Source organism: Podarcis erhardii (genome assembly GCF_964252035.2).
Source record: "Podarcis erhardii genome assembly, chromosome: 7".
Classification (NCBI taxonomy): domain Eukaryota; kingdom Metazoa; phylum Chordata; class Lepidosauria; order Squamata; family Lacertidae; genus Podarcis; species Podarcis erhardii.
Window position 1 is genome coordinate 13,354,171 of NC_138511.1, and position 26,124 is coordinate 13,380,294.

A 26,124-nucleotide genomic window follows, 5' to 3' on the forward strand; every position below is an offset into this window, starting at 1 on the left:
TTTTATTAAAAAGGTTCTTTAATTTTCTTCAGGAAAACAATCATACAAACAAATATCATGGGAAGAAAGGAAGGCTGTGTGTTTTCTTTAAGGCACAAAAGTGTTTTTGAGAGAGAAAAACGATCACACCTACAGCAGTCATCAGAAGGTGCGTGCCTGCAGCAAATCATTGGCAAAAAAAATGGCACAGTTGCAGCAATGGGCGAGGACATCGATTGCTCTTTGGAAAAAATCAGTTAGCTGGCTCCTGTAAGCAGACAGACCCTCCAGCTAACAACTCTCTTGCTGAGTCTCTTAGTGAGGGGGGGGGGCTATTTTATTGGGGGTGGGCTACTCTTCCCAGGGTAGCCTTGAGAGGCTGAATCGATCAGCATCAATGTGGCTGGGAAAAAATGCAGAGAACTTTGCTATTGCAGAAGGAAATTGCAGAGAGTTGTACATATGACATTTCTGGGATCGGGGGGGGGGGGACTTTAAAACATCGTTGTCCAAGGTGCGCTCTGGATTTGCGGCAGAAACTATGAGAAAACCCTCAAGTCATTCGGGAGGAACGAGAAGCCACAGTTTGCTTTGTCGCCAAAGTTTTTTTCCTCCCCTCCTACACTGGTTTTTAGAAACCACACTTCCTCTGGTGGGGAGGAAGAAGTGGGGTTGGGGCTAAGTGGCGAAGACGGTTTTGTTCCCCAGCGCAGCAAAGAAAGGGCCCAGTGTTCTTTGGACGGTTCAGGGGACGCCTCAATAAGGGGGAGGTGGAGAGGCCTTGGTAGCCACGTCTGGGTAGGGGCGCGGCGGCTCCGGGTGGTCGATGGGCTGGTACGAGCTGCGGTCCTGCCCGACGTTGAGGACACCTGTGCGGAAGGAAAGGGGAAAGCGACAGCTTTTAGCCTTCGGATGCAGCACCCAGGGTTCAAGGTGTTCCCAGCAAGAATCTAAGATGAGCTGCAACTGGAGAGCTGTAAGTTTCCGATCCGTGAATTAAGACTATCACTTGCCTTTACAGCCCCCTATACCTTGCATCAATGGGACGTGGGTGGCACTGTGGGTTAAACCACAGAGCCTAGGACTTGCCAATCAGAAGGTCGGCGGTTCGAATCCCCGCAACAGGGTGAGCTCTCGTTGCTCGGTCCCTGCTCCTGCCCACCTAGCAGTTCAAAAGCTCATCAAAGTGCAGGTAGATAAATAGGTACTGCTCTGGCGGGAAGGTAAACGGCGTTTCCATGCGCTGCTCTGGTTTGCCAGAAGCGACTTAGTCATGCTGGCCACATGACCCGGAAGCTTGAACGCCGGATCCCTCGGCCAGTAAAGCGAGATGAGTGCCGCAACCCCAGAGTCGGTCACGACTGGACCTAATGGTCAGGGGTCCCTTTACCTTTTATACCTTGCATCACAGCTCTGGCCGTTGGCTATGTTGGCTGGAGGGCTACTGTTTTTCCATCTCTGAACTAGACCATCACTTGTCCCTAGGGACCACTGACCATGGCAGCTGTGGCTGATGGGAAGTGGAATCTCATCTCAAATGCCATCAATGAGCCAGACCATCACTTGCCTTTACTGCCCCTGCTTCCTTCTCAGTTCTGCCATCTTTTTTTTAATGCATGGCCAGGCAGCCTGGTTGATGGACAACAAATCCCAACCTTGTACCTATTGGCCATGCTGGCTGATGGGAGTTGGCAGTCCAACCATGTTTGGAGAGTCAAAAGTTCCCTTAGCCATTGCACTTCGTTGTCCATCGCCAGTGACCAATTTCCAAAACGAGGGATAGGTGCTTTGTGTCCAGGAAACCTTGCCTCTCAGGTGGCACTTTTGGTTGCTGTGAGCCAAAAGTGGGGAAGCACTCTTCACATGCTCTACGGTACCTTCTTTATGCAAACACTCTAGACTCCATTGGCCCAGTCTTCAAAAGGTAAAGGGACCCCTGACCATTAGGTCCAGTCGTGACCGACTCTGGGGTTGCGGCGCTCATCTCGCTTTATTGGCCAAGCGAGCCGCCGTACATGTGGCCAGCATGACTAAGTCACTTCTGGCAAACCAGAGCAGCGCACGGAAATGCCGTTTACCTTCCCGCCGGAGCGGTACCTATTTATCTACTTGCACTTTGACGTGCTTTCGAACTGCTAGGTTGGCAGGAGCAGGGACCGAACAATGGGAGCTCACCCCGATGTGGGGATTCAAACCGCTGACCTTCTCTTCAGCAAGCCCTAGGCTCTGTGGTTTAACCCACAGTGCCACCCGCGTCCCTTTGGCCCAGTCTTAGATGACTTTAAAAATAGTTTGGTAAACTCCGGGAGCTTGGATCTACCTATGGTAAAGTAGAAGTCCAGTCAAAGGCAACTATGGGGTGCGGCGCTCATCTCGCTTTCAGGTTGAGGTTGAGGGAGCCGGCATTTGTCTGTAGACAGCTTTCCAGGTCATGTGGCCAGCATGACTAAACTGCTTCTGGCGCAACAGGACACCGTGACGGAAGCCAGAGCGCACGGAAACGCTGTTTACCTTCCTGCCACAGCAGTACCTATTTATCTACTTGCACTGGCGTGCTTTCAAACTGGTAGGTTGGCAGGGGCTGGGACAGAGCAACGGGATCTCACCCCGTCGCAGGGATTCAAACCACCAACCTTCTGATCAGCAAGCCCAAGAGACTCAGTGGTTTAGAGCACAGTGCCACCCACGTCCCTAGGGTCTATCTATGATGGAGCTGTTGACCACCAAAGCTAAACTGAGCCTCCCAAAGCAGAGACAGTCTACCTCTAAAGGCCATCTTTTAGAACAGGGGCAGGCACCTGTGACCTTCTGAATGTTGCTGAACTTCCAACACTCATCAGCCAGAATGGTGCTGGAATCTAGCAAAATCAGTAGGGCTACAGGTTCCTCATCCATTAAAAGAGCAGAATTGTGATGGAGGTGGCCTGGGCCAATGAAGGCACATGGCAGTAATAGTGTTACAACAGAGGCAGCTAGGGGGAAGTAAAGGCAAGTGATGGTCTTTGGGCCTGAGGAAGAATCTGTAGACCTCCAGCCTCCATTAACCCCCAGGCAGGAATTATGGGAGTTCATGTAGTTCATGTGTAGTTCAGCAACCATGAGGGGCAAGTGTTCACCACCCCTGAAATGGCGGGGGAGACACCATTACAGACATATGCCCCACTTGTGTGATTTCTAGTCACTGATAGCAACAGGACACTGGATTAGGTAGGCCTTTAATAAGATTTCTGTTTTCGTTAGGTTTCAATTCAAGTGTTGCTTTGTTTAAATGTGTAAAATATCACAGTGTTTCTTGGGGCTTAAATCATTCTAAAGAAAATTAAGTTATTCTGGTCAATCAAAGTTGAGCCTCCATGTTCAGAGGCAATCTATCCCCGGATATCAGGTGCTGTTGACAAACAAAATGGCATTGAATGCAGCCCCCCAAAAACACCCCCATCTGGTTCAGTGTTGGGGAAAGGATTCAGCCCATTATAGTGACTTGGTCCAAAGTCGTCAGAGCTCATTTCATATTAAATTAAAATCTCTCAGAAGCACACTTTGGAAATTCATCATTATTATTTTTTACTCAAGAGTTGCATGGCAAGAGATGGAGGAGTCTGAACTCAGCAATTCAGTGGGAGTAAGGCCCACTGAACACAGTGGAACTGGTTTGTGAGTAGACAAATTGCCAGCCCGTGCATTTTGCTCAGAAGTAAGCATCACTGAGTTCAGCTTACATTCAGGTAAATGTACATATGATCACCGAGCCTTCCTCAGGAGATATATATAGAAAGCATGCTGTCCAAATACAATAACTCATTTTTACATGAGATGGGTTGTAGCCAACATTAGTTGAATTCAGAGTAGACCCACTGAAATTAATGACTACAGCTTAGGCCCATTAATATGAATGTGTGTCCTCTTAGTAGAACTAAGTAGAGATCCGCACCATATATTCAAAGCATACCCAAAGCACATGACTTTCACCCAAAGAAGCCTGGGAAGTGTAGTTCTGTGAGGGGGAAACTACAGTTCCCAGGATTCTCTGGGGAGATTTGTGTGCTTTTTTCATTGCATTTATATCCCACATTTACCTAAGAGGAACTCAAGGTGCCACACATGGTTCACCTCCCCACCCTCATTTAATCGTTAAAAACATTTTTTATTAAAAAAAACAAGTAGTTTTTATTAAAGCTTTTTCATAATACAATAACCACTGCACTAAACTGGCTCTCACCAGTGTGCACTGGATGTGTTTAGAATTTGTGGTGTACCTCTGACTTTAGTTTGATATTATATATGTGTGTATGATTATCTCAGGTGGTCTTTGTGGTTAAGACTTGTGTTTCCTCCTAATACACCCAATGACCTCATTCCTTGCAGTTTGCAAAACAGGCCCAGAAGCAGAAGGGTCCAAATATGGCTCAGAAAGGACACTGCTATCAACAAAATGATGGTTGAAAAGGATGAATTGGCACTAATAAGCTGACATCAACACTCCTTGCTTCTTTGAAGAGACAATGTGCTCTGGTCTATCTGACCGACACCTTTATTTGAGTCCCAAAAGGTCGTTCCCCTCATTAAAAAAAAACCCCAAAAACACAACAGAGAAATTCCATCATAAAAGGTGAACCAGTCCTTACAGATCCCCAAAATGTTCTTACAAATCAGGAGCAGGAAACCAAAGAGCCAAAGGTACCCCACATCTGTTTTAAATAAATTCCTCTTTTTTGCAGAATACAGATATGGAGGGCACCTTTCTGAAAAGGAGGGTGTCACAGATTTGCACCAGGGGACAAGGACATAAATAAAAAGGCTGCACAGAGCAAGTTGACAGGATTTTATTCCCTTCTCCGCTGAATACTGTGATCATTGAAGCTTAACTCTCTCATCGCAGCTGGAGGATACCTGAACCCAACCAGTGCAAGTAAAAACAGCCATTGTTGCAAGAACCTCGGCCCTAAGCTGATTCCGGAGAGATATATGGCTTTCCTCTTGGAATTGTAGCTTGCTAAAGGGAATCAAGTAAGTTTTTTAAAAAATTAAGAACTTCAAAAGCCACGACAGTTTCTACACTAGGGGTAGCTGACAGGTGATGTCAGGACTCCCAAATCCCATCAGCCCCAGCCAGCACGGCCAGAGGTCAAGGGATGATGGGAGTTGTAGTCCAACATCTAGAAAACACCACATGGGCTACCCCTGTGCTTACACTTCTGTTGCCAAGGCTACACACCCTCATATCAAAAGGGCCTATTTTACAGAACAATTCTTCATATCAACAGACCTCTAGTGCCTTAAGGGCAGCCATCTTACTCTCAGAGTTATTCTTCCTATCAAAAGGCCTCTACTGTACTGCCTTATGGGCGGCCATTTTGCTCTCCAAGGTATTCTTCACGTCAAAAGGCCTCTATTGCCTTAAGGGTGGCCATTTTGCTCTCAGACAAATCCCTCATGCCAAAAGGCCTGTACTGCCTTGTGGGCGGCCATTTTGCTCTCCAAGATATTCTTCATGTCAAAAGGCCTCTACTGCCTTAAGGGTGGCCACTTTGCTCTCAGGCAAATTCCTCATGTCAAAAGGCCCCTATTGCCTTAAGGGCGGCCATCTTGCTTTCAGGCAAATTCCTCATGTTAAAAGGCCTCTACTGCCTTATGGGCGGGCATTTTGCTCTCCAAGATATTCTTCACGTCAAAAGGCCTCTACTGCCTTAAAGGCGGCCATTTTGCTCTCCAAGATATTCTTCATGTTAAAAGGCCTCTACTGCCTTAAGGGCGGCCATCTTGCTCTCAGGCAAATTCCTCATGTCAAAAGGCCTCTATTGCCTCAAGGGCGGCCATCTTGCTCTCAGAGACCTTCTCTCCTCACATTTGTTGACCTTCATTAAAAAGTGTTTTTAAAAGCTTCCAGGAGGAAGATGGAGGCTAATGCCTATCTCCAAATGAGCAGGGATACATACAAAGGCAAGAAAAAACTTGATAAACAAAAGAGGAAGGCATTTCAGTAATGGCAAATGAGGGATAAAGCAGTGGTGTCAATACCATCCTGGGCAGAATATCGCTCCGACGAAGCCTCCCAGTCTGCAAGGGAAAAGAAATCAAACAGAGGGAGAAAAGGATGCACGACTTAAGAAGGAAGATGAACGAGAAGCTGACAAGAGAGAAAAAAGAAGGGGGCGGAAATTTGGCTAAGATCAGCAGGGCCAAAGAACATGGTGGGCCGCATGGGAGAGAACATGAGGACCAGGACCGTCCACAGAGGACCAAAACCCAGGCGATTGAGCGATGGCTGCCTACCTAGGTTGAAGGCATACTCTCCTCCACGTTCCCGGTACATCTGGTAGGCAAAGAAGCAAGACAAGGGCTTGAGGAGGAGGCTGAAGATGGCCATGCCGGCGCTGAAGCGGGTGGTGTCAGGCAGCGAAGATGACTGAGGGTAATACAGGCTGAAGTGGATTATGTCCGTCAGGATCGTCAGCAGAAGTCCAGTGAGGAACTGGAAGGAGAGAAAGGGGTACAAGACACCGCTCATCCCTCCCTTCATTCAACTATAGCCTATAAAGCCAAGGATGGTGATCATCTGTGGCCTCTCCAGTTGCAATGGAGGCAAACGGGGGCAGTGAAGGCAAGTGTTTTTGAACTACAACTCCCATTAGTCCTAGCCAGCATGGCCGACCGTCAGGGATGATGGGAAGCATGAGTTCAACTGCGGACAGAGGACCACAGGTTGCCCAACTCTCCATGAACAAAGATGGAGGTTACCAGGGGCAGTGAAGGCAAGTGATGGTTGCCTTTCTGAACTACCACTCCCATCAGTCCCAGCCAGCATGGCCAACTGTCCAGAATGATGGGAAGCGGAGTTCAACCACAGACGGAGGGTTCACAGGTTGCCCAGCTCTCCATGAACAAAGATGGAGGTCACCGGGGGCAGTGAAGGCAAGTGATGGTTGCCTTTCTGAACTACCACTCCCATCAGTCCCAGCCAGCATGGCCAACTGTCCAGAATGATGGGAAGCGGAGTTCAACCACAGACGGAGGGTTCACAGGTTGCCCAGCTCTCCATGAACAAAAGGCGTTGTTGTGATGGAGGTCGCCGGGGGCAGTAAAGGCAAGTAAGGGTCTATTTCAGGGACAGAGGACCAACTGATATAGCCTATAAACCAGGGAACCTGCAGTTCTCCAGATGTCGTTCGACTCATCAGCCCCAGCTGACGTGGGGGTTCAACAGCCAGAGATAGTGGCAGTTTGTGGTTCAACAACAACTAGAGGACAACCAGCTTCCCATCTCCGGTATACAGTGGATGTTCGGGTTGTGAACGTGATCCGTGCGGGATGCACGTTCACAACCCGCAGTGGCACATCTGCGCACGTGCAGATTGTGATTCGGTGCTTCTGTGCACGCGCAAAGCGCGATTTAGCACTTCTGCGCATGCGCGACCAACAAAACCCGGAAGTAACCTGTTGCAGTACTTCTGGGTTTTGGCGGGTGCGTAACCCGAAAAAACGCAACCTGAAGCGGCTATAACTTGGGGTATGACTGTACAGTGGTACCTTGGGTTACATATGCTTCAGGTTACATACGCTTCAGGTTACAGACTCTGCTAACCCAGAAATAGTACCTCGGGTTAAGAACTTTGCTTCAGGATGAGAACAGAAATCATGCTCCGGCAGTGCGGCGGCAGCAGGAGGCCCCATTAGCTAAAGTGGTGCTTCAGGTTAAGAACAGTTTCAGATTAAGAACAGACCTCCAGAACGAATTAAGTACTTAACCCGAGGTACCACTGTATACCGATAGCGGGCTCATTCTCTGAGTGCCAAAAAAAAACAATCGTGCATGCACAAGAAGGCCATCAGCAGGCGTGGAGGCGTTCAACGGTTTGCTGAAGCACAACCCGCATCTCAAAATCCCCCCGTGCAACATTTCCAAGCACTGCAAAGCCAGGGCACTTGGGAACAGGCAGCGCCTCCAGATCCCTTTTGCTGTAAAGGGGGGCGGGGAGAGATGTGAAACTGGAAGGAGTGGAATGGAGTTTCCTGAAACGAGGGTACAGCTGGCTGCCAGGCAGCCTGAATAAAAAGATTCCAGGCAGCAAGGCTTTGTTACAGGTCCTAATTGTACCATGGTGACCAGCCCACCTCTCATAGGCATGTTAAAACTAGGGACATCCACTTTGAAATCAACAAATCCACCAAAATCCTTTTTCATCAGGCAAATGTATTCGTAACATGGTGATATGGGTGGGTTTTTTTAAACAACAACAACTTACCATGAGGATTGCATCAATAGAATCCCTTTGGGCCACTGCCCAGACGCCCAGGGCCAGAATGGTGAAGTTACCCCATGGGTAGGAAATTGGCAGCCAATATGCCATGCAGCCCCTGTCCAGGGCAGAAGAGGATGAAGAGCAAAAGAAAGAAAATAAAAGAATGTAAGAAGAGCCTGCTGGATCTGGCCAATGGCCCATTTAGTCCAGCATCCTGTTTACACAATGGCCAACCGGATGTCTCAACAGGAAACCCAGAATCAGGATTCGAACACAAGAGTAGCTCTTGCCTCCTGCCCTTTCCAGCAACTGTTATTCAGAAGCATTGCTACCTCCAACTGTGGAGACAGAGCAAAGCCACCCTGGTTAGTAGCCAGTGACAGCATGATTAAATCATTCCAAAAGCACTTAAAAACAACAACAGTATTCTTCAGCCAGCAAATGCACCTGGGTTACAAGGAGCATTTTCAAATTCTTCCTGAAAGTTAATAGGGACGGAGACAGGCACCCCTCACTAGGGAGGGTGTGCCACAAATGAATTAATCAACAGATTATCATAATTAAACACAGTATTACTAACTTACCATGTCGTCAGCAGCCAGTGTACCAGGATGATAGCCTGCAAGTGGAAAGGAGAAAACAATGTAGTCTGATTATTAATCTCCCAAAATATCTAGATAGTGCTGTGCCATAGGAATTTATCGCAAGTTTACAGCAGTATAAAATAAAACCATAAAAAGTTAGAAACAAGTTAAAAGCAAAAGAGTTAAAAGATAGTATCAGTAGAACATTGTGGGAGAAGTACTCTTAATTGCCTACATCAGCCTGGCATAACAGAAAGGTTTTCAGCAGGCGTGGAAAGCTGGCACAGAAAGCACACCTGGCTGAATTTCTAGTGGCAGAGAGTTCCACAGGACTGGGCCAATGGTACTAAAGGCTCGGTTACTCATTGTTGACAAATGAGCCTCACCAACTTGCAGAATGACAGCAACGCTCCTGCAGACAATCTTAGTGATCAAACCAGCATATGAAGGTTCAGGTGATCCTTGAATTATCATGGACCTAAGTTGTTCAGAGTTTGCAAATTACTGGAAGAATCTTGAACCTGGCTTGGCAGCAGATGGGCAGCCAGTGCTTTAACAAAGGCATCCCAAACTCTCAACGAATAGCTCCTGTCAGCAATCTCGATGCAGTGTTGTGAACCAGACTCAAGGGCAGCCCCACACAGAGTGCATTGTAGTAATCTAGCCCCAAAGTCACCAGTGCACAGACTACAGTGGTCAGGCTATGTTTGCCAACCGAGTTTGCGCAGCGACTGGGGCGATGGAATAAAAACTTGCCTGCAATATCTTTGCTTATCTTTTATTTTTAAACAATAATCAAACAGCTGCAACTCACCACTCTACACCAAACAAAGCATTTGGTCAACTTAAATACAGTTTTCAAAATAATCAATTACCCTATCACATCGCTGCATTCGGTGCAGCAGGTAAACTCCCCCTGCTAATTAGTTAAATTGTTAAGATACCTCAGGTGTGCTGTATTGTCAAGAGCTCACAGGTGTGCTGCCATGCAGGTTATAAAACACTATCGCTTACAACAAAATCTCAAGCATGCTGAAAGGAGGGCCTTAGACAATCTTAGGAACAACCCAGACATTATAATTAAAGAGGCAGACAAGGGTAGAGCTGTTGTCATCATGAACAAAACTGATTACATCCAGGAGGCTCACAGGCAACTCTCCAGTACCACCTTTTACAAAAAACTGGACTCAGACACCACACAGGAATACAGTGGTGCCTCGCAAGATGAAAAGAATCCGTTCCGCAAGTCTCTTCGTCTAGCGGTTTTTTCGTCTTGCGAAGCAACCCTATTAGCGGCTTAGCGGCTTAGCGCTATTAGCGGCTTAGCAGCTAAGTGGCTATTAGCGGCTTAGAAAAAGGGAGAAAAAAGTGAAAAAAATCGCAAGACTCGCAAGACGTTTTCGTCTTGCAAAGCAAGCCCATAGGGAAATTCGTCTTGCGAAGCGCCTCGAAAAACGGAAAACCCTTTCGTCTAGCAAGTTTTTCGTCTTGCGAGGCATTCGTCTTGCGGGGCAGCACTGTACAAAAAAGAACTGAATAAGATTGTTAAAGAGCTACCCCCCCCCATCCAAGAACAGATCCACTCAAACACACCAACAGAACCTTGACAAGGTACCTTCTATCTTCTACCCAAAATACACAAAGCAGGAAATCCAGGATGCCCCATCATCTCCGGTATTGGCACTATCACAGTAGGTGTTTCTGGATATAGGGAGTCTGTTAGAACTACAAACACACACCTCTGAGTAGCACCATTGATCACCTCAATATTAAGAAACCCCAACAGGCTATCCCCTCCAAGAACGGCTGTAGTTGGCGAACCAGACAAAGTGGTAAAAGGCACTCTTAGCCACACACTTGGGCCTCTAGTGACAGTGATGTACAGTGCTACCTCGGTTTACATACGCTTCTGGTTACATACACTTCAGGTTACGGACTCCGCTAACCCAGAAATAATGCTACAGGTTAAGAACTTTGCTTCAGGATGAGAACAGAAATCGTGTTCCGGCGGCGCGGCAGCAGCAGGAGGCCCCATTAGCTAAAGTGGTTAAGGTTAAGTACGGACCTCCGGAAAGAATTAAGTACTTAACCCGAGGTACCACTGTATTCAGGAGTACCCTCAGGCTATGCACCTGCTCCTTCAACCCCATCCAGAACAGGTAATTTGCCAATTTCCTAAGCATGAGAAGCCACCACCTCCCACCCCAAAGGAGCCTCTGCCTTCCCAGGGTTCAAAGGCAGATATGGGATCACAATGGGAATTTCAGCAGTGGCTGGGAAGTGGGGGTGAAGAGAGAAAAAAGAGCTACCGGAAGGTAATAAAGGGAAGGATTTGACGAAATGCAGGCAGGTGACCTCCTTCGGTTGGGTTTCATCTGAGGCAATACTTGCAGAGCCACAGATGCTCCACCACCAGTGGCGTAGCATGGGGGGTGCAGGGGGGGGCGGCCGCAACATCTGGGGGGGCGCGCTCGCCGCCTCCGGAGTCGCCGAGGAGCCTCGGGCGCAGGCTGTAGCAGAGCCCCATGTCTCGCAGAACCGACGAGCTGTGCGCGCGTCCGGGCTGAAGGCGTCCAGAAGGCAGCGGCTCTCAACGGTCGCCGCGGTCCCCGCACGTCAGACAGCCCCGCCGCCGCTGCAGCTGCTGGGCCATGTTGCATTTTCCTCGCCTCTCTGCCGTCCTCCTCCGGGCAAGCGGCGTCGTTTGGGCGGCAGCGCCAGCGGCAACTCGCCTCAGATCACCTGACACGGACCCGCCCCCGCCGCCGTGGCTACCTTACCATAAATACCCCAGCCCAGGCAGCAGCAAAGAAGAAGCTGGCAGCGGCAGCAGGTTAGGGGTTAGGGGCGCACATTACTTGCCTTGCCCCGGGTTAGGGGGCGCAAATTACTTGCCTTGCCCCAGGTGCTGACAACCCATGCTACGCCGCTGCCCACCACAGCTTTAAGGAACTACAGTCCTACCTTGGAAATCAAACGGTATCCGTTCCAAAGTCCATTTGACTTCCAAAACTTTCGGAAACCAAAGCGTGGCTTCTGATTGGCTGCAGGGAGGTCCTGCAACCAATCGGAAGCCGCAGAAGCCCAGTCAGACATTCAGCTTCAAAAAATAGTTCGCAAACTGGAACAGTCACTTCCGGGTTTGTGGTGTTCGGGAGCCAAAACAGTTCAAGAAATAAGCTGCTTGAAAACCAGCCACTCTGAGAGCCACAGCTGAAGAGCAGATACCATACACTTTAATAAACTAATTTTATTTTATTTGGGGCTCTACACAAGTTCTAAACAAGACCTGCTTGCTCAGTGATTTTGCAATGTTTGAAAGCAGCACCAAATGCATTCATAACCCATTTCCTTCTTCCTGGTATGAGGCAGCATGAAATAAAATTGCTGAGAAACTGGAAGCAGAAAACGTACAAGGGTGTTTGTGTTTTAGGAGCAACATGTCCTTTCTGAACTGCGATGACAAGAGAATGTAGATTTGTTGTTACTGACGCAACTGGGCAAACATCCCAGTCCAGAAATTTGTGCCAAGCATCCATTTTCCACAGCTTCATTCCTATAGGATTCAGCCTAGGGTTTAAGACAATCCCGGGGGACAAAAATTTATAATTTGACACAATATTTGGACTGATTATTGAATAATATGTATAATTCAGAATATATGATGTGGTTTGATTGGATTGTTAAAATGGAAAACTTAATAAATATCATTTATTCTTTTAAAAAAAAGAAAAAAGAGAAAACCCGGGGGACGGCCTCTGTGATGCAAAAACGACACAAAAGGCATTGCCAGAAGACCCACTGATTAAACCAGCTGGAATGGCTTTCTAAAATTTGTTTTATGGGGGACAGATGAAGAAACCCAGGGTTGGTGTAGTGCAAGGGTCGGCAACATGCGGCCCATGGGCTGGATGTGGCCCACAAAGACCGTTTTACCGGCCCACGAGTTGCCCCCAAACCGAACCGAGCCGCCCGCTCTGCGAGTCCCCCGCGCGCTGTGCTAAACCAGCACAGCACAGCACGGTGCGAGGACTCACTGAGCGGTGCCAGGATTTGTGTCTGCGCACGCACAGATACTGGAAATCGTGTCTGCGCATGTCCAGACGCCCAAAATCGCTTCTGCGCAGGCACGATTTTTGGCATCTGCGCATGTGCAGAAGCAATTTCCAGCACCGCGGATATGCACAGACACGATTTCTGGCATCGCGCTGCACCAGTCCGGGCCATGGATGATCTCCATGGGAGTGATCCGGCCCATAGCCGTTAAACCTTGCCGACCCCTGGTGTTAGAGTTCTGGATTAGGACCTGGGAGTCTGGGGTTCAAATCCCCCACTCAGCCACATGACATTTACTGAGTGATTCTGGGCGGCTTGCTGCCTTTAATAGCATAACCAGCCTCATAGATTTGTTGTGAGCTTTCTAAAATAAGGAGGGGAGCAGGTGGAGAAAATGACAAATGCCTTTCCTGAGCTCCTTGGAGGAACAGTGGGATAGAAATTCATTAAATTTGTTTCTTTCATTGAACAAAATTTATATACAGTGGTACGTCGGGTTAAGTACTTAATTCGTTCTGGAGGTCTGTTCTTAACCTGAAACTGTTCTTAACCTGAAGCACCACTTTAGCTAATGGGGCCTCCTGCTGCTGCTGCGCTGCCAGAGCACGATTTCTGTTCTCATCCTGAAGCAAAGTTCTTAACCCGAGGTACTATTTCTGGGTTAGCGGAGTCTGTAACCTGAAGCCTATGTAACCTGAAGTGTATGTAACCTGAGGTACAGCACTTGATGGCGCAGCAAAACCTCTAAGCAGGTTACAAAGACATATTAAAATCATCAATAAAGAAACAGGTAAAGACAATGAAAAGCAGCTACAAATAATTGGAAGGGATTAAAACATGTCAGCATCTACCGTATTTTTTGCTCTGTAAGACTCACTTTTTCCCTTCCAAAAAGTAAGGGGAAATGTGTGTGCGCCTTAGGGAGCGAATACAAGCTGCACAGCTATCCCAGAAGCCAGAACAGCAAGCGGGATCACTGCTTTCACTGTGCAGCGATCCCTCTTGCTGTTCTGGCTTCTGAAATTCAGAATATTATTTTTTCTTGTTTTCCTCCTCCAAAAACTAGGTGCGTCTTATAGAGCGAAAAATACGGTATGTGTTTGGATGCAATAACATGTAGCATGTTTTAATAGACACATAAATGAAATGTAATAATAGATAAACAAAATCCTTCACCAGCTATGAGCCAAACAAAACCTCCATTGACAGGTGCAGTATACCACTGAATGCCAGATGCTATGGGCATAGGCCCTCTCCCCACCCCCATTTGTGAGCTATTCAGAGGCATTTGGTTAGCTGCAGTCACACAACAGGCTGCTGGATTTTTGGTGCGGTCCAGCAAAATAATTCTTAATATTCTTAGAAGTGCCTCTGAGCATGTGAGAAGGACCCTTCCCTCCCTACCAAGCCTCTACCACCACATGCTTAAGATATTCGGTTGTCTCCCATGTTAGTCTTACTCAGGTTGATTAACTTCAATGGGTCTACTTTTGAGTAGAGCTTAGTTATATCCAACTAAATTGGATACAGCCCAATGTCTTGGCATATTAAAATAATGTACATGCAAATAATAAAATCCTTGAAAGTTTCTGGTCCAGTATAAGTTTCAACGAGAGCCAATCTTGATTGAAAAGTGGAGTAAAACATCATCTGTCAAAGGAATGGAAAAACAACAACAGACCACATATATAAGCTATATACAAAGGCCAGTGAAATGCCACTGGAGATTTGTCAATTTCCTGAACCAGTAACATGTCGCAATGCCGTTATCACTACGTTAATTCTCTTTAAAAAGCCCTAAGCAAGCAGGGAAAATATAATTCTGTATATTAATCATTGAAACTGACAGCGTTTAATATATTCAACGTCTAAGCTGACAGCTTTTTAAAAAATGTCCAATTATATTAAGCAGCAACGCTTCTGGGGACGGGGGTGTTTAGCCAATATGCAACAATCATTAAAAAAGACCTTGGCTAATTAAAAATCGCCCCCCCCCCCCAGCCATCCACTCAATATGCAACATTCATTAAAAAGAACCTCGGCTAATTAAAAAAAATTGCTCCTCCCCAAGCTCTGTAAATGCCCTCGAGACCACCGCACGATTAACACCAAGACCCTCTGCAAACACAGCTGGACTTTTGACAAAATTAATTGCCCCCTTATGGCTTACAGAATGAAAAACTGGAAGGGAGTGGTGGTCTCTGCCCACAGGAACCTGGTAAACATTTTATAACCTTTGATGCATAATTGCTTGCGGGTTTGGGGGGTGTTTTTTGGTGCGAGGGGAGGGAAAGAAACTCTCACAAAAGCCAACGATTCATTACAAGGTATTAAGACTGGTTTGCAAGGAGTCAGGAATAGCTGGGAGTTTTAGAATTCCTCAAGGCCTTCTTGATTTTTTCTCCTTCCCCAAAACTCACAGAGTAGGATTTTGACAGCCTATTTGCAAATTGATCCATAAGCACACAGTGCCCCACACAAGCTCTCCCTCAAGGCTGCCAGGGGGGACCCACAGATGAGACTCCGAAAAATGGAGATCAACTTTCAAGGCCACCACAAAGGACTCTGTTTTATTCATTATTGGCCGCAAACCAAAGAAAACAGACTCATAAAAACCTTCAGAACTAAGACTCTTATGATCTCCCAGGAGCTGCCTTGTCTCTCTCTGACATCACAGCAGCTAAGCCAATAGCAGCTAGCTAGGGCACATCCTCACTTTTGACTTTCAGGTGTCTCTTGAAACTTTTTTTTTTTAATGACAACAGCCCTGTGAAAGTTTATTTTAAAAAAATAGTGAGTAGCTAGTCATTTTAATGGTTGTTTTGTGCTGCTCTTAATGCTTTAAAAACAACACACTGATATTGCTGCAAGCTGTTCTAATATTTTGTTAGAGGGTGGTACAGAAATACTTTTGTAAAGAAATAAACACCTGCTTGCCACTTCTCACCCTAGTGAGACCAGCAAATGAAGCTGACCAGTAGAACTTCAGAACCTTGATGCAGCACCACGAATCTAAAAGAACAGGTATTTCACACTGCACCCAAGGAACAAAAAAATAAAAATAAAAACCAGCGTTTGAGGAAAGTTACTACTTCCATGAGTTATGCATCAGCAGATATGTTTTGCATTCTTTAAGGGAGCTCTTTAAAAAAACAACGAGGCACTACACTTCTGTAAAACAAGAAAATCCTTAATAAAAAATATTTAAAAAAACAAACAAAAAAAAAAATAAGGCAGGTTTGCAAAGCAATCTGGATTACACATTTAGTTTCATTTTTAAGAAAACCCCAGAATGACAAGACCAGGATTGGTCATGATTGGGCAAATCTGTGGAGCACAAAGACATCAGAGAGGACACACAGAGAGAAGTGAATGAATGATGTTTTCTTCCCAGCTCAGGAAATAGTGAAGTAATCACTGCTCATCATGTAAAAGGAATCCAACCTGAAACAACTCTTTTTTGTTCTCTGTTTGCTCAGTCGTTGCCATTTCCTTGTTCTCTTTTGCCTAGGTGATTGCTGTGAAATTCAAGAAAGGACACCACCACTAACTCTCAAAAATGTGCCAAGTGGTCCGGACAAGGATAGCCTAACTTCTGTTGTCTATGCTCTGGTAACCTCTAAATTAGATTACTGTAACATGTTATATGTGAGGCGGCCTCTGAAGATGGTTTGGAAGTATCAGCTGGTGCAGAATTCGGCAGCCAAGTTGCTCACATCATGCCAATCGTGGCCTGACTGCACTGGCTACCAATTAGTTTCTGGGTCCAGTTCAAAGTGTTTTGACTTATAAAGCCTTAAGCAGCTCAGGACCACAATACCTCTCCCCATATAAACTGACCTGGACCCTGTGATCATCATCTGAGGCCCTTCTTCCTCTGTGAGAGGTCCAGAGAGTGGCAACACAATAACAGGGCCTTTTCTACAGTGGCTCCCCGTTTGTGGAATGCTCTCCCCAGGGAGGCTCACCTGGTGCCTTCATTACATCTCTTTAGGTGCCAGGCGAAAATGTTTCTCTGGCCTTTTCTATGTGTCTATGGGAGGGGAGTTATTGATTTTGATTTTGTTTATGATGTATTCTGTGTTTTCATTTTGTGTTTTTATATTGGGAATTGTCCTGTGATCTTTGGATGAAGGGCAGTACAGTGGTGCCCCGCAAGACGAATGCCTCGCAAGATGAAAAACTCGCTAGACGAAAGAGTTTTCCGTTTTTTGAGGTGCTTCGCAAGACGAATTTCCCTATGGGCTTGCTTCGCAAGACGAAACGTCTTGCGAGTTCTTGCGAGTTTGTTTCCTTTTTCTTAAAGCCGCTAAGCCGTTAATAGCCGCTAAGCCACTAATAGCTGCTAATAGCCATGCTTCGCAAGACGAAAAAACCACAAGACGAAGAGACTCGCGGAACAGATTAATTTCGTCTTGCGAGGCACCACTGTATACAAATGTAATAAATAAGAACAAAAGAAGAAGAACTACTTAATAAGTGCCCAAGTTTGATTTTCTCCTCTTCCCTCCCTATCCCTGTTTCCTTTTATGCTGTTTGTTTGTTTATTTCTATATGTAGTTTGCAAGCCTGCCTTGTCTTGACTGATTGTATGCAAGTCACGCTGGAAGCCTTTCTGGCTGGAAATGCTGGAAATAAACAAATGTGAGGATAATGACATGTTAAAGAAAAACTTGGTTCCCTCTCATAATACTAGAATTTGGGACCATCCGCTGAAGCTGAATGTTGGAAGACTCAGGGCAGATAAAAGACCTTATCTGCACAGCACATAGTTAATCTATGGAACTCACTCCCACAGGAGGCAGTGACAGCTTTAAAAGGACTGCTTTAAAAGAGGATTGGACAAATTCATGGTAAAGGTAAAAAAGGTAAAGGTCCCCTGGATGATTAAGTCCATTCAAAGGCAACCATGGGGTTGCGGCGCTCATCTCGCTTTCAGGCTGAGGGAGCCGGCGTTTGTCCACAGACAGCTTTCCGGGTCATGTGGCCAGAGGACTAAACCGCTTCTGGCGCAATGGGACACCGTGATGGAAGCCAGAGTGCACGGAAACGCTGTTTACCTTCCTGCCACAGTGGTACCTATTTATCTACTTGCACCGGTGTGCTTTCGAACTGCTAGGTTGGCAGAAGCTGAGACAGAGGACCCCGTCGCAGGGATTCGAACCACCAACCTTCCATTCGGCAAGCCCAGGAGATGGCTATTGATGGCTACTGGTCCTGATGTCTACGCTCTGCCTCCTAGGGCTGCCACCTTTGGGCAGGCAAAATACAGGATGGGTCAGAGGGTGGGGATTGGGGGGCGCGCACACACAAGGCTCCACCTTCCCGTCTCCCTCGCCACCCTGGCCCCGCTTTCCCCCTTGACTCACGAGGATGGGCAGGGGCCGGAGGTAGACAGCCAATTCCCACGGGCGACTTGAGCTGCAGCTCCAGCCTCTTGCCCATGCTGGCGTCGGAAGAGACTCGAGCGCAGAGGGAAGAGAGGTCAGGTCAGGTCAGGTCAGTGGAGAGGGCCAAGCAGTGGCAGACTTTTGTCCCAAAACAGGGCGACCCCGTCTTTCTAGGAACAGGTGGCAACCTTAGCCTCCAACGTTGGTACTGTAAATCTTCTGAAATTTCTGAATACCAATTGCTGGAAATCACAGGAGAGGAGAGAGCCTTGCTCTGGAGTCCTGCTTCCAATTGGGGCATCTGGTTGGTCACTGGGTGAACAGAATGCTGGACTAGGTGGGCCACTGGTCTGATCCAGCAGGACTCTCAGTCTTCTGTTATCAGTAAGTCCTTGCTTAGGGGTCAGCAAGGTTTATCTTGCCTGGGCAGGATCAGTCCTGCAGAGATCCCTCCGTGGGCCAGATCGAGAGAGAGAGAGAGAGCACGTCCGCGATTTTCAGCATCTGCACAGATGCGATTTTCCGCACCGCAAAAACGAGTCCCCATGCCGCGCTGCGGCACTTTAGCGCAGCGCCAGACTGGGCAACTTGGTTCAGGGGTGGCTCCTGAGCTGGTCAAATGACCTCTGTGGGCTGCTTCCGGCCCATAGGCCTTAGGTTGCTGACCCCTGTCCTTGCTTATTTAACATTGCACACACGCACACAGAGACTTCCCCAAAGAAAATATACAGTAACCCATTTTATCTAGCCTTGAGACAGAAAAAAATCAGCTGCTTGGGAGTTTGCTGGCAGCCCTAGAAGAATGTAGTGGGCAGGCATGGATTTACGTAAAAGATAAGTTAAGAATTCCCTTGTTGGACTGAGCCAAAAAGCCCTGTAGACCAGCTTCCAGTTGTCAGCCAGAAATCATAAACAGGGCACAGAGATAAAAGCTCCTGTGTTGCTTTTTTTTCTGAAGCAACTGCTAATTCAGAGGTATACTGTCCCTGAAGAAGGAGGCTCCATCAGGTCAGCTTTGTTTCCTGGAGACAGAGGCACAACGCTAGCAAGCACCTCTGCAAACGCTTGTCCATTTTGCTCACTGTCAGTCCCGACGACTCATCAGGGGAAAATACTTTAATCTGCAGTTTAAAGCTGCAGTTGTACACAGTACTCACTTATCTGGGAGCAAGCCCCGCTGAATTTACTTCAGAGTACATACTACAGGGCTTTGTTGTTGTTTAGTTGTTTAGTCGTGTCCGACTCTTCGTGACCCCATGGACCAGAGCACGCCAGGCACTCCCGTCTTCCACTGCCTCCCGCAGTTTGGTCAAACTTATGCTGGTAGCTTCGAGAACACCATCCAACCATCTCGTCCTCTGTCGTCCCCTTCTCCTTGTGCCCTCCATCTTTCCCAACATCAGGGTCTTTTCCAGGGAGTCTTCTCTTCTCATCAGGTGGCCAAAGTACTGGAGCCTCAGCTTCACAATCTGTCCTTCCAGTGAGCACTCAGGGCTGATTTCCTTCAAAATGGAGAGGATTGATCTTCTTGCAGTCCATGGGACTGTCAAGAGTCTCCTCCAGCACCAGAATTCAAAAGCATCAATTCTTCGGCGATCAGCCTTCTTTATGGTCCAGCTTTCACTTCCATACATCACTACTGGGAAAACCATAGCTTTTACTATACGGACCTTTGTTGGCAAGGTGATGGCTCTACTTTTTAAGATGCTGTCTAGGGCTACTACAGGGCTACTGCACCTTTAATGGCAGCGGGAAGCAACTATTAAGGGTGCACGAGCTCCATCCTCTGGCGTACCTCGACATCCTAGTTTCAACCCCCTGATTCATGCAAAAAGGGTTGCCTCTTCAGGAGCAGACTTTGGATCTCAGGAAGCTTCTGGCACAGCTTTCTTGCTTCTCTCAGAATCTCCTAAAAAGAATGCTGCGGGGATTTTAGGATTCGCCATGTAAGAAAATCACACCAACCCCACTCTCTTGGGGATTCCCCCCACCCCCCATAAAAGGGGAAGATATATAAGCAAACACTGCTTAGGCATGTGTGTGTGAGAGAGAGAGGAGGGTTGGGAGAGAGGGAAAGAAAATCTGTTTTTAGAAGCACTTATGTTTTAATAATTAACCAAACCGATCATAGCACAGAACCCTTGATTTGCAAGGCTGCCGAAAAACAAAGCAGTTTTAAATTCCGTCTCACAATGCCCTCCCCAAGTTAAGAGCTCTCTAAATTTCAACAGGCACTATCCACTTAGAAACTTTATCTGCACGTTTGTGAGTAGACATGGAGAAACAAAACTCACTCTCCCTAACTAACAACATCAAGGAAGAGGACCCGTGCTCAGAAATCATCCTGATGAGCTAGGTTTCTACATATAGCGTACTCTATGGAAGTGGGGGACATTAATAAAGGCCATCTCCCATTATGTGCATTTAGCTAACCAGATAAATCAGCTCAGCAGGCAGGCACGCTGAGAGGCCTAGGGACGCATCTTATATTGGTGCTGTGTAATAAGATCACCTTCAACATGACCTTGTAAGGTAGGCCACCGTCACCTCCATTTCACAGAAAGAAAAAACCAGTCTCAGAAGCTACTCAAAGCCAAATAACAAGTCTGCAGCAAATTAAGACGGCATTCGAACTCATGCCTGACAACTTCAGCTTCTTCTATCACACCAAACTATGGTTTGGATATTTAAATGATGGTACAGCACACATGTCAGCAACACAGACCTGGCATGTGGCCCTGGAAGGGGGTTCAGAGCAGCCCCCCAGGGGCCCAAGTGGCATATTCTGTGTGCCCTTGCATATGAGAGCGCTCTACAATCACCAGCCACAGTCTCCAGCCACTGCCCCTGGCATGCGGCCCTCAACTGCCCATCCATCATTGCAAGTGGCCCTCGAGGGACGTTGCCCGCCCCCAATTTAGCATAATTTACAAACTGCTCAACCCAAGCCTACAATTAACTGTTAAACCAGAACAACCACCTGTGGTCTGAAGTTGGTTTTGCAAAGCATAGTTCATGCTAACTGTGGTTTGCTGCAACCCAATGATGTGCAGGGGGCATAATTTTTGCAGCCGCTGCTCTGCCTCGTAAGGCCACCGCACCTTAGAACTGGCAGAGCCAAGCAGGCAGAAGAGGAGAGCTAACTAGTGCCTGTAAACGATGGTTTGTTTATAATTTAATAAAAAATTATTATTTATACCCTGCCCATCCGGCTGGGTTTCCCCAACCACTCTGGGTGGCTTCCAACAAAATATTAAAAATACAGTAAAACATCAGACATTAAAAACTTCCCTAAACAGGGCTGCCTTCAGATGGGAGTTGTTTATTTCCTTGACATCTGATGGAAGGGCGTTCCACAGGGCGGGTGCCACTACCGAGAAGGCCCTCTGCCTGGTTCCCTGTAACCTCACTTCTCACAGGGAGGGAACTGCCAAAAGGCCCTTGAAGCTGAACCTCAGTGTCCGGACTGAACGATGGAGGTGGAGACGCTCCTTCAGGTATACTGGACTGAGGCCGTTTAGGGCTTTCAAGGTCAGCACCAACACTTTGAATTGTGCTCGGAAACATACTGGGAGCCAATGTAGGTCGTTCAGAAACAGTGTTATATGGTCTCGGCGGCCGCTCCCAGTCACCAGTCTGGCTGCCGCAATCTGGATTAGTTGTAGTTTCCGGGTCACCTTCAAAGCCCCACGTAGAGCGCGTTGCAGTAGTCCAAGCGGGAGATAACCAGAGCATGCACCACTCTGGGGAGACACTCTTGTTTGTCAAACCACGATGGGGTTGGGGTTCATAGTTCCAGTCTACCGTTAGATAGATACCATTTTAAATACCAGATATCATTTGAGATACCAGGCAAAAGGACAGAAGGAGGATAATTTTTTATATTGTGGCAAAAACGTATTGAATGTGAATGAAAATATGAATGCGAATGGAATTAGAGGATGTGCTGCTTTTACTAGAAAGATTTTTACCTCGTTATTTCGAGGATGTACTCAGTATCTACAAAAACCCCGGGACATAAAGCAAAAACAAGGCAGCATTAGAACCTTGTAGGCCTTTTTCCACCTGCCCTGGGAGACCGGGGCCCTGACTGACTCCAGCTACAAAAACTGAGGCTGCTGAACAGATTCTTGGGCTGGGGTATTGCTTAGGGGGAGTTTGTTGCTGTTATTTATATTAATTATTTTTGTTTTAAATCTTATTATGATTTATGTGGAAATTGTTCAATTTCGTTGTGTATTTTTTTACGTTTATTGTTTATGACTACTTTTGTTATGTCTGTAATGATGTATTTTTTCATGCTGTAAGCCGCCTTGAGCAGGGTTTGAACTATGGAAAGGCGGTGTACAAATAAAATGATGTATGTATGTAAATTAGCCCAAACTAAGAACAGAACCTTTAACGTGATCTTCATGTGATGACTTCCAAACTTAACCACAAGCATTGCAGGGTTTTTTTGTTTGTTTTTAAAAATAATATTTATTATAGTTTAAAAGGTTACAAACGAAAAAAGGAAAAAACACCAAATTAAGCAAAAAAGAAAACAATACATCACAATAAGTAAAAAAACAACAACACACAAACAAAACAAAAAAATACAAAACAAAAACAAAACAAAAAATACAAACAATTAAAAAACAAATCAAACCTTCCCATTACTTATCTTTCATTTACTTGTTTCCTTGACCTCCTCACACTTCCCTTTTTTGTATTCTAGTTCAGTTAGATATTTCAGCAAATCCTTTCCATCTTAGTTTTTATCCCAATCATTTATCTTAATATACTGTAATTTTACATTCTCTTCTTTCACCAATTAACGATCCATTTTTACTTGGTCCTTTATAGCATTTCTGCTAAAACCACATAACTTCATTCCAACATCCTTCTAATATTCCTTAATTTTACAGTGTTTCTGTAAGTAAACTTTAAATTTCTTCCAATCTTCTTCCACCGACTGTTCTCCCTAAGCACTGCAGGTTTTGGTTTCCCTAGAGCTGACATTCTAGGCCAGAGACAGCAGTAAAAACTGCCACTAAGAGGAATGTTGTGGGTCATGGCCGAGTGTGGATTTCGACATATTGGAGGACAGTGTTTTGCATCACATGGGGTGTCGGGGTGGGGAGGAGTTCCTTGGGGGAGGCTGAAATATCTGAACGGTTGTCACACGGAAGCTCGTTTTCTGCTGCTCCAGAGGCTAGGAGGTGAACCGATGGATTCAAATGGCAAGCAAGGCAATCCCAACTAAATATCTGGAAGAACTTTCTGGTGGTGAGGGCTGTTTGAAAGTGGAAGGGACTCTCCTTCCTTGGAGGTTTTTAAGCAGAGGTTGGAAGGCCTTCTGTCAGGAATTCTTCAGCTATGATTCCTGCATTGCAGGGGGTTGGACTAGATGGCCCTTGGGGTTCCCTTCGCACTCTACCATTCTTTGATGCTATAAAGCCGTCTGAGTACATCAGCCCGGGTGTAGGGGCAGAAAAAAAATCAAAGGGGAACAAGAGTCATGGAGCTGCCCAGAGCAGCTGAGGCAACCCAGTCAGATGGGCAGGGTAAAGGTAAAGGGACCCCTGACCGTTAGGTCCAGTCGTGGCCGACTCTGGGGTTGCGGCGCTCATCTCGCTTTATTGGCCGAGGGAGCCGGCGTACAGCTTCCGGGTCATGTGGCCAGCAGGACTAAGCCACTTCTGGCGAACCAGAGCAGCGCACAGAAACGCCGTTTACCTTCCCGCCGGAGTGGTACCTATTTATCTACTTGCACTTTGATGTGCTTTAGAACTGCTAGGTTGGCAGGAGCTGGGACCAAGCAACGGGAGCTCACCCCGTTGCGGGGATTTGGACTGCCGACCTTCTGGTCAGCAAGTCCTAGTCTCTGTGGTTTAACCCACAGCGCCACCATGGGCAGGGTACAAATAGATTATTATTATTATGGAGTGCGTGTTTAGAGAGCCAGTGCACAAACGTTGCACATGGACGGACATTCAGTACCCAAAACCCGGATGCAATGGAAAAGCAGGGAACGATCACTGCTCTCAATCCCAGCCACACCCTCCCGCTCCCAGAAATGCACCATCCATTCCTCGCTTACTTATCTTTCACAAGGAATAGAAGAAAGAGGTTCAATGCGTGTTTTACAAACCATTGCCCGTAACAAAGAATATGCGTCCTAAGCATCACCTCCTCTAGGAAACTTCCCAGGCTGCCAAATATACAAGTTGCCCCGGGTGCTTCTCCTTACTAGCGTTGCCAACTTACTAAAACCGTGTTCTCGGGCTCACACGCCCGGTCTGCGGGGCAGCGTGGTGCAGGAGTTAGAATGTCAGTCTCGGTTCAGGGTTCGAATGACAACTTGGCCATGAAGCTCACTGGGTGACGTTGGGCCAGTCACTTACTCTCAGCCTAGGCCTACCTCGCAAGCTTGTTGTGGGGATGAACTGATGAGAACCATGCCAACCACCTTGCGCTCCATGGCTCAAAAGGTGGGATAGAAATGCAAGCAAGCAGTGCATCCCCCAGCCTCCTACCTGGACACCAGCCCATCTTTGACACACCCACTGCCCCCACCCAGCCCCCCAGTCCTTTCTCTTGCACCCGCGCACACACCTGCCTCCTACTCCGTTGCCAACTGCACCCAGGTACCAGGCCTTGCGCCCTCCCTTGCGCACGAGCCCCTCTCCCAAGGGAAAACCCCTTGCGCCGTCGCGCCTCGCACCTCCTCCTACCCCGCTCGCTTTCCTCTCCTGCGCCTACCTTCAGGTTCACCGCGGGCACTTCCATGACGCCCCGCCAGACGCCCCAGAGCAGCGTTCGCGCCGCGCCGCTTCTGGCTCCCAAATTCGACTTGGCATCACTTCCTCGCCTTCCGTTTTTCTCTTCCCGGCCCGGCTCCGCCCCATCCAGCCCTGCCGAGGACCCGTGACTCCCTTCAGGCGGAGAAGGAGGGAGGGAGAGGCTCCGCCTTCGGCAACAGGGCAGCGCCAAAGCCCGGCCAGCTCCAGGAACCGGAGCCGATCCGGAGTGGCGCCCCTTTTGGCCACCGCCGCTATCTGGCTCAGAGCAAAGCCACCTCGTGGTATGCGACAGTGCCGGATTTAGTACAGTGGTACCTTGCTTATTTAACTTATATGCAGAATTCATCATACATAAGGCTGGGCTGGATGAATCCCTAGCCGGAATTAAGATTGACGGAAGAAATATCAACAACCTCAGATATGCAGATGACACAACCTTGATAGCAGAAAGTGAGGAGGAATTAAAGAACCTTTTAATGAGGGTGGAAGAGGAGAGCGCAAAATATGATCTCAAGCTCAACATCAAAAAAACGAAGATCATGGCCACTGGGCCCATCACCTCCTGGCAAATAGAAGGGGAAGAAATGGAGGCAGTGAGAGATTTTACTTTCCTGGGCTCCATGATCACTGCAGATGGTGACAGCAGCCACGAAATTAAAAGACGCCTGCTTCTTGGGAGAAAAGCGATGGCAAACCTAGACAGCATCTTAAAAAGCAGAGACATCGCCTTGCCAACAAAGGTTCATATAGTTAAAGCTATGGTTTTCCCAGTAGTGATGTATGGAGGTGAGAGCTGGACCATAAAGAAGGCTGATCGCCAAAGAATTGATGCTTTTGAATTATGGTGCTGGAGGAGACTCTTGAGAGTCCCATGGACTGCAAGAAGATCAAACTTCTCCATTCTTAAGGAAATCAGCCCTGAGTGCTCACTGGAAGGACAGATTGTGAAGCTGAGGCTCCAGTACTTTGGCCACCTCATGAGAAGAGAAGACTCTCTGGAGAAGACCCTGATGTTGGGAAAGATGGAGGGCACAAGGAGAAGGGGACGACAGAGGACGAGATGGTTGGACAGTGAGTCTGACCAAACTGC

The 26,124-nt window shown here is 47.3% G+C and overlaps 1 protein-coding gene across 1 annotated transcript; it reads right to left on the reverse strand.

The window, feature by feature from the left end:
• Positions 1-25,150, reverse strand: AGTRAP (angiotensin II receptor associated protein). The gene is made up of 5 exons (XM_081871425.1): positions 24,994-25,150; positions 8,804-8,838; positions 8,223-8,334; positions 6,253-6,451; positions 1-848 (listed from the first exon to the last, which is right to left on the reverse strand). The coding sequence occupies exons 1-5, from the start codon at positions 25,018-25,020 to the stop codon at positions 736-738; spliced, it is 486 nt and encodes a 161-aa protein (XP_081727551.1). The 5' UTR covers positions 25,021-25,150; the 3' UTR covers positions 1-735.
• Between the last annotated feature and the right edge of the window lie 974 nt (positions 25,151-26,124).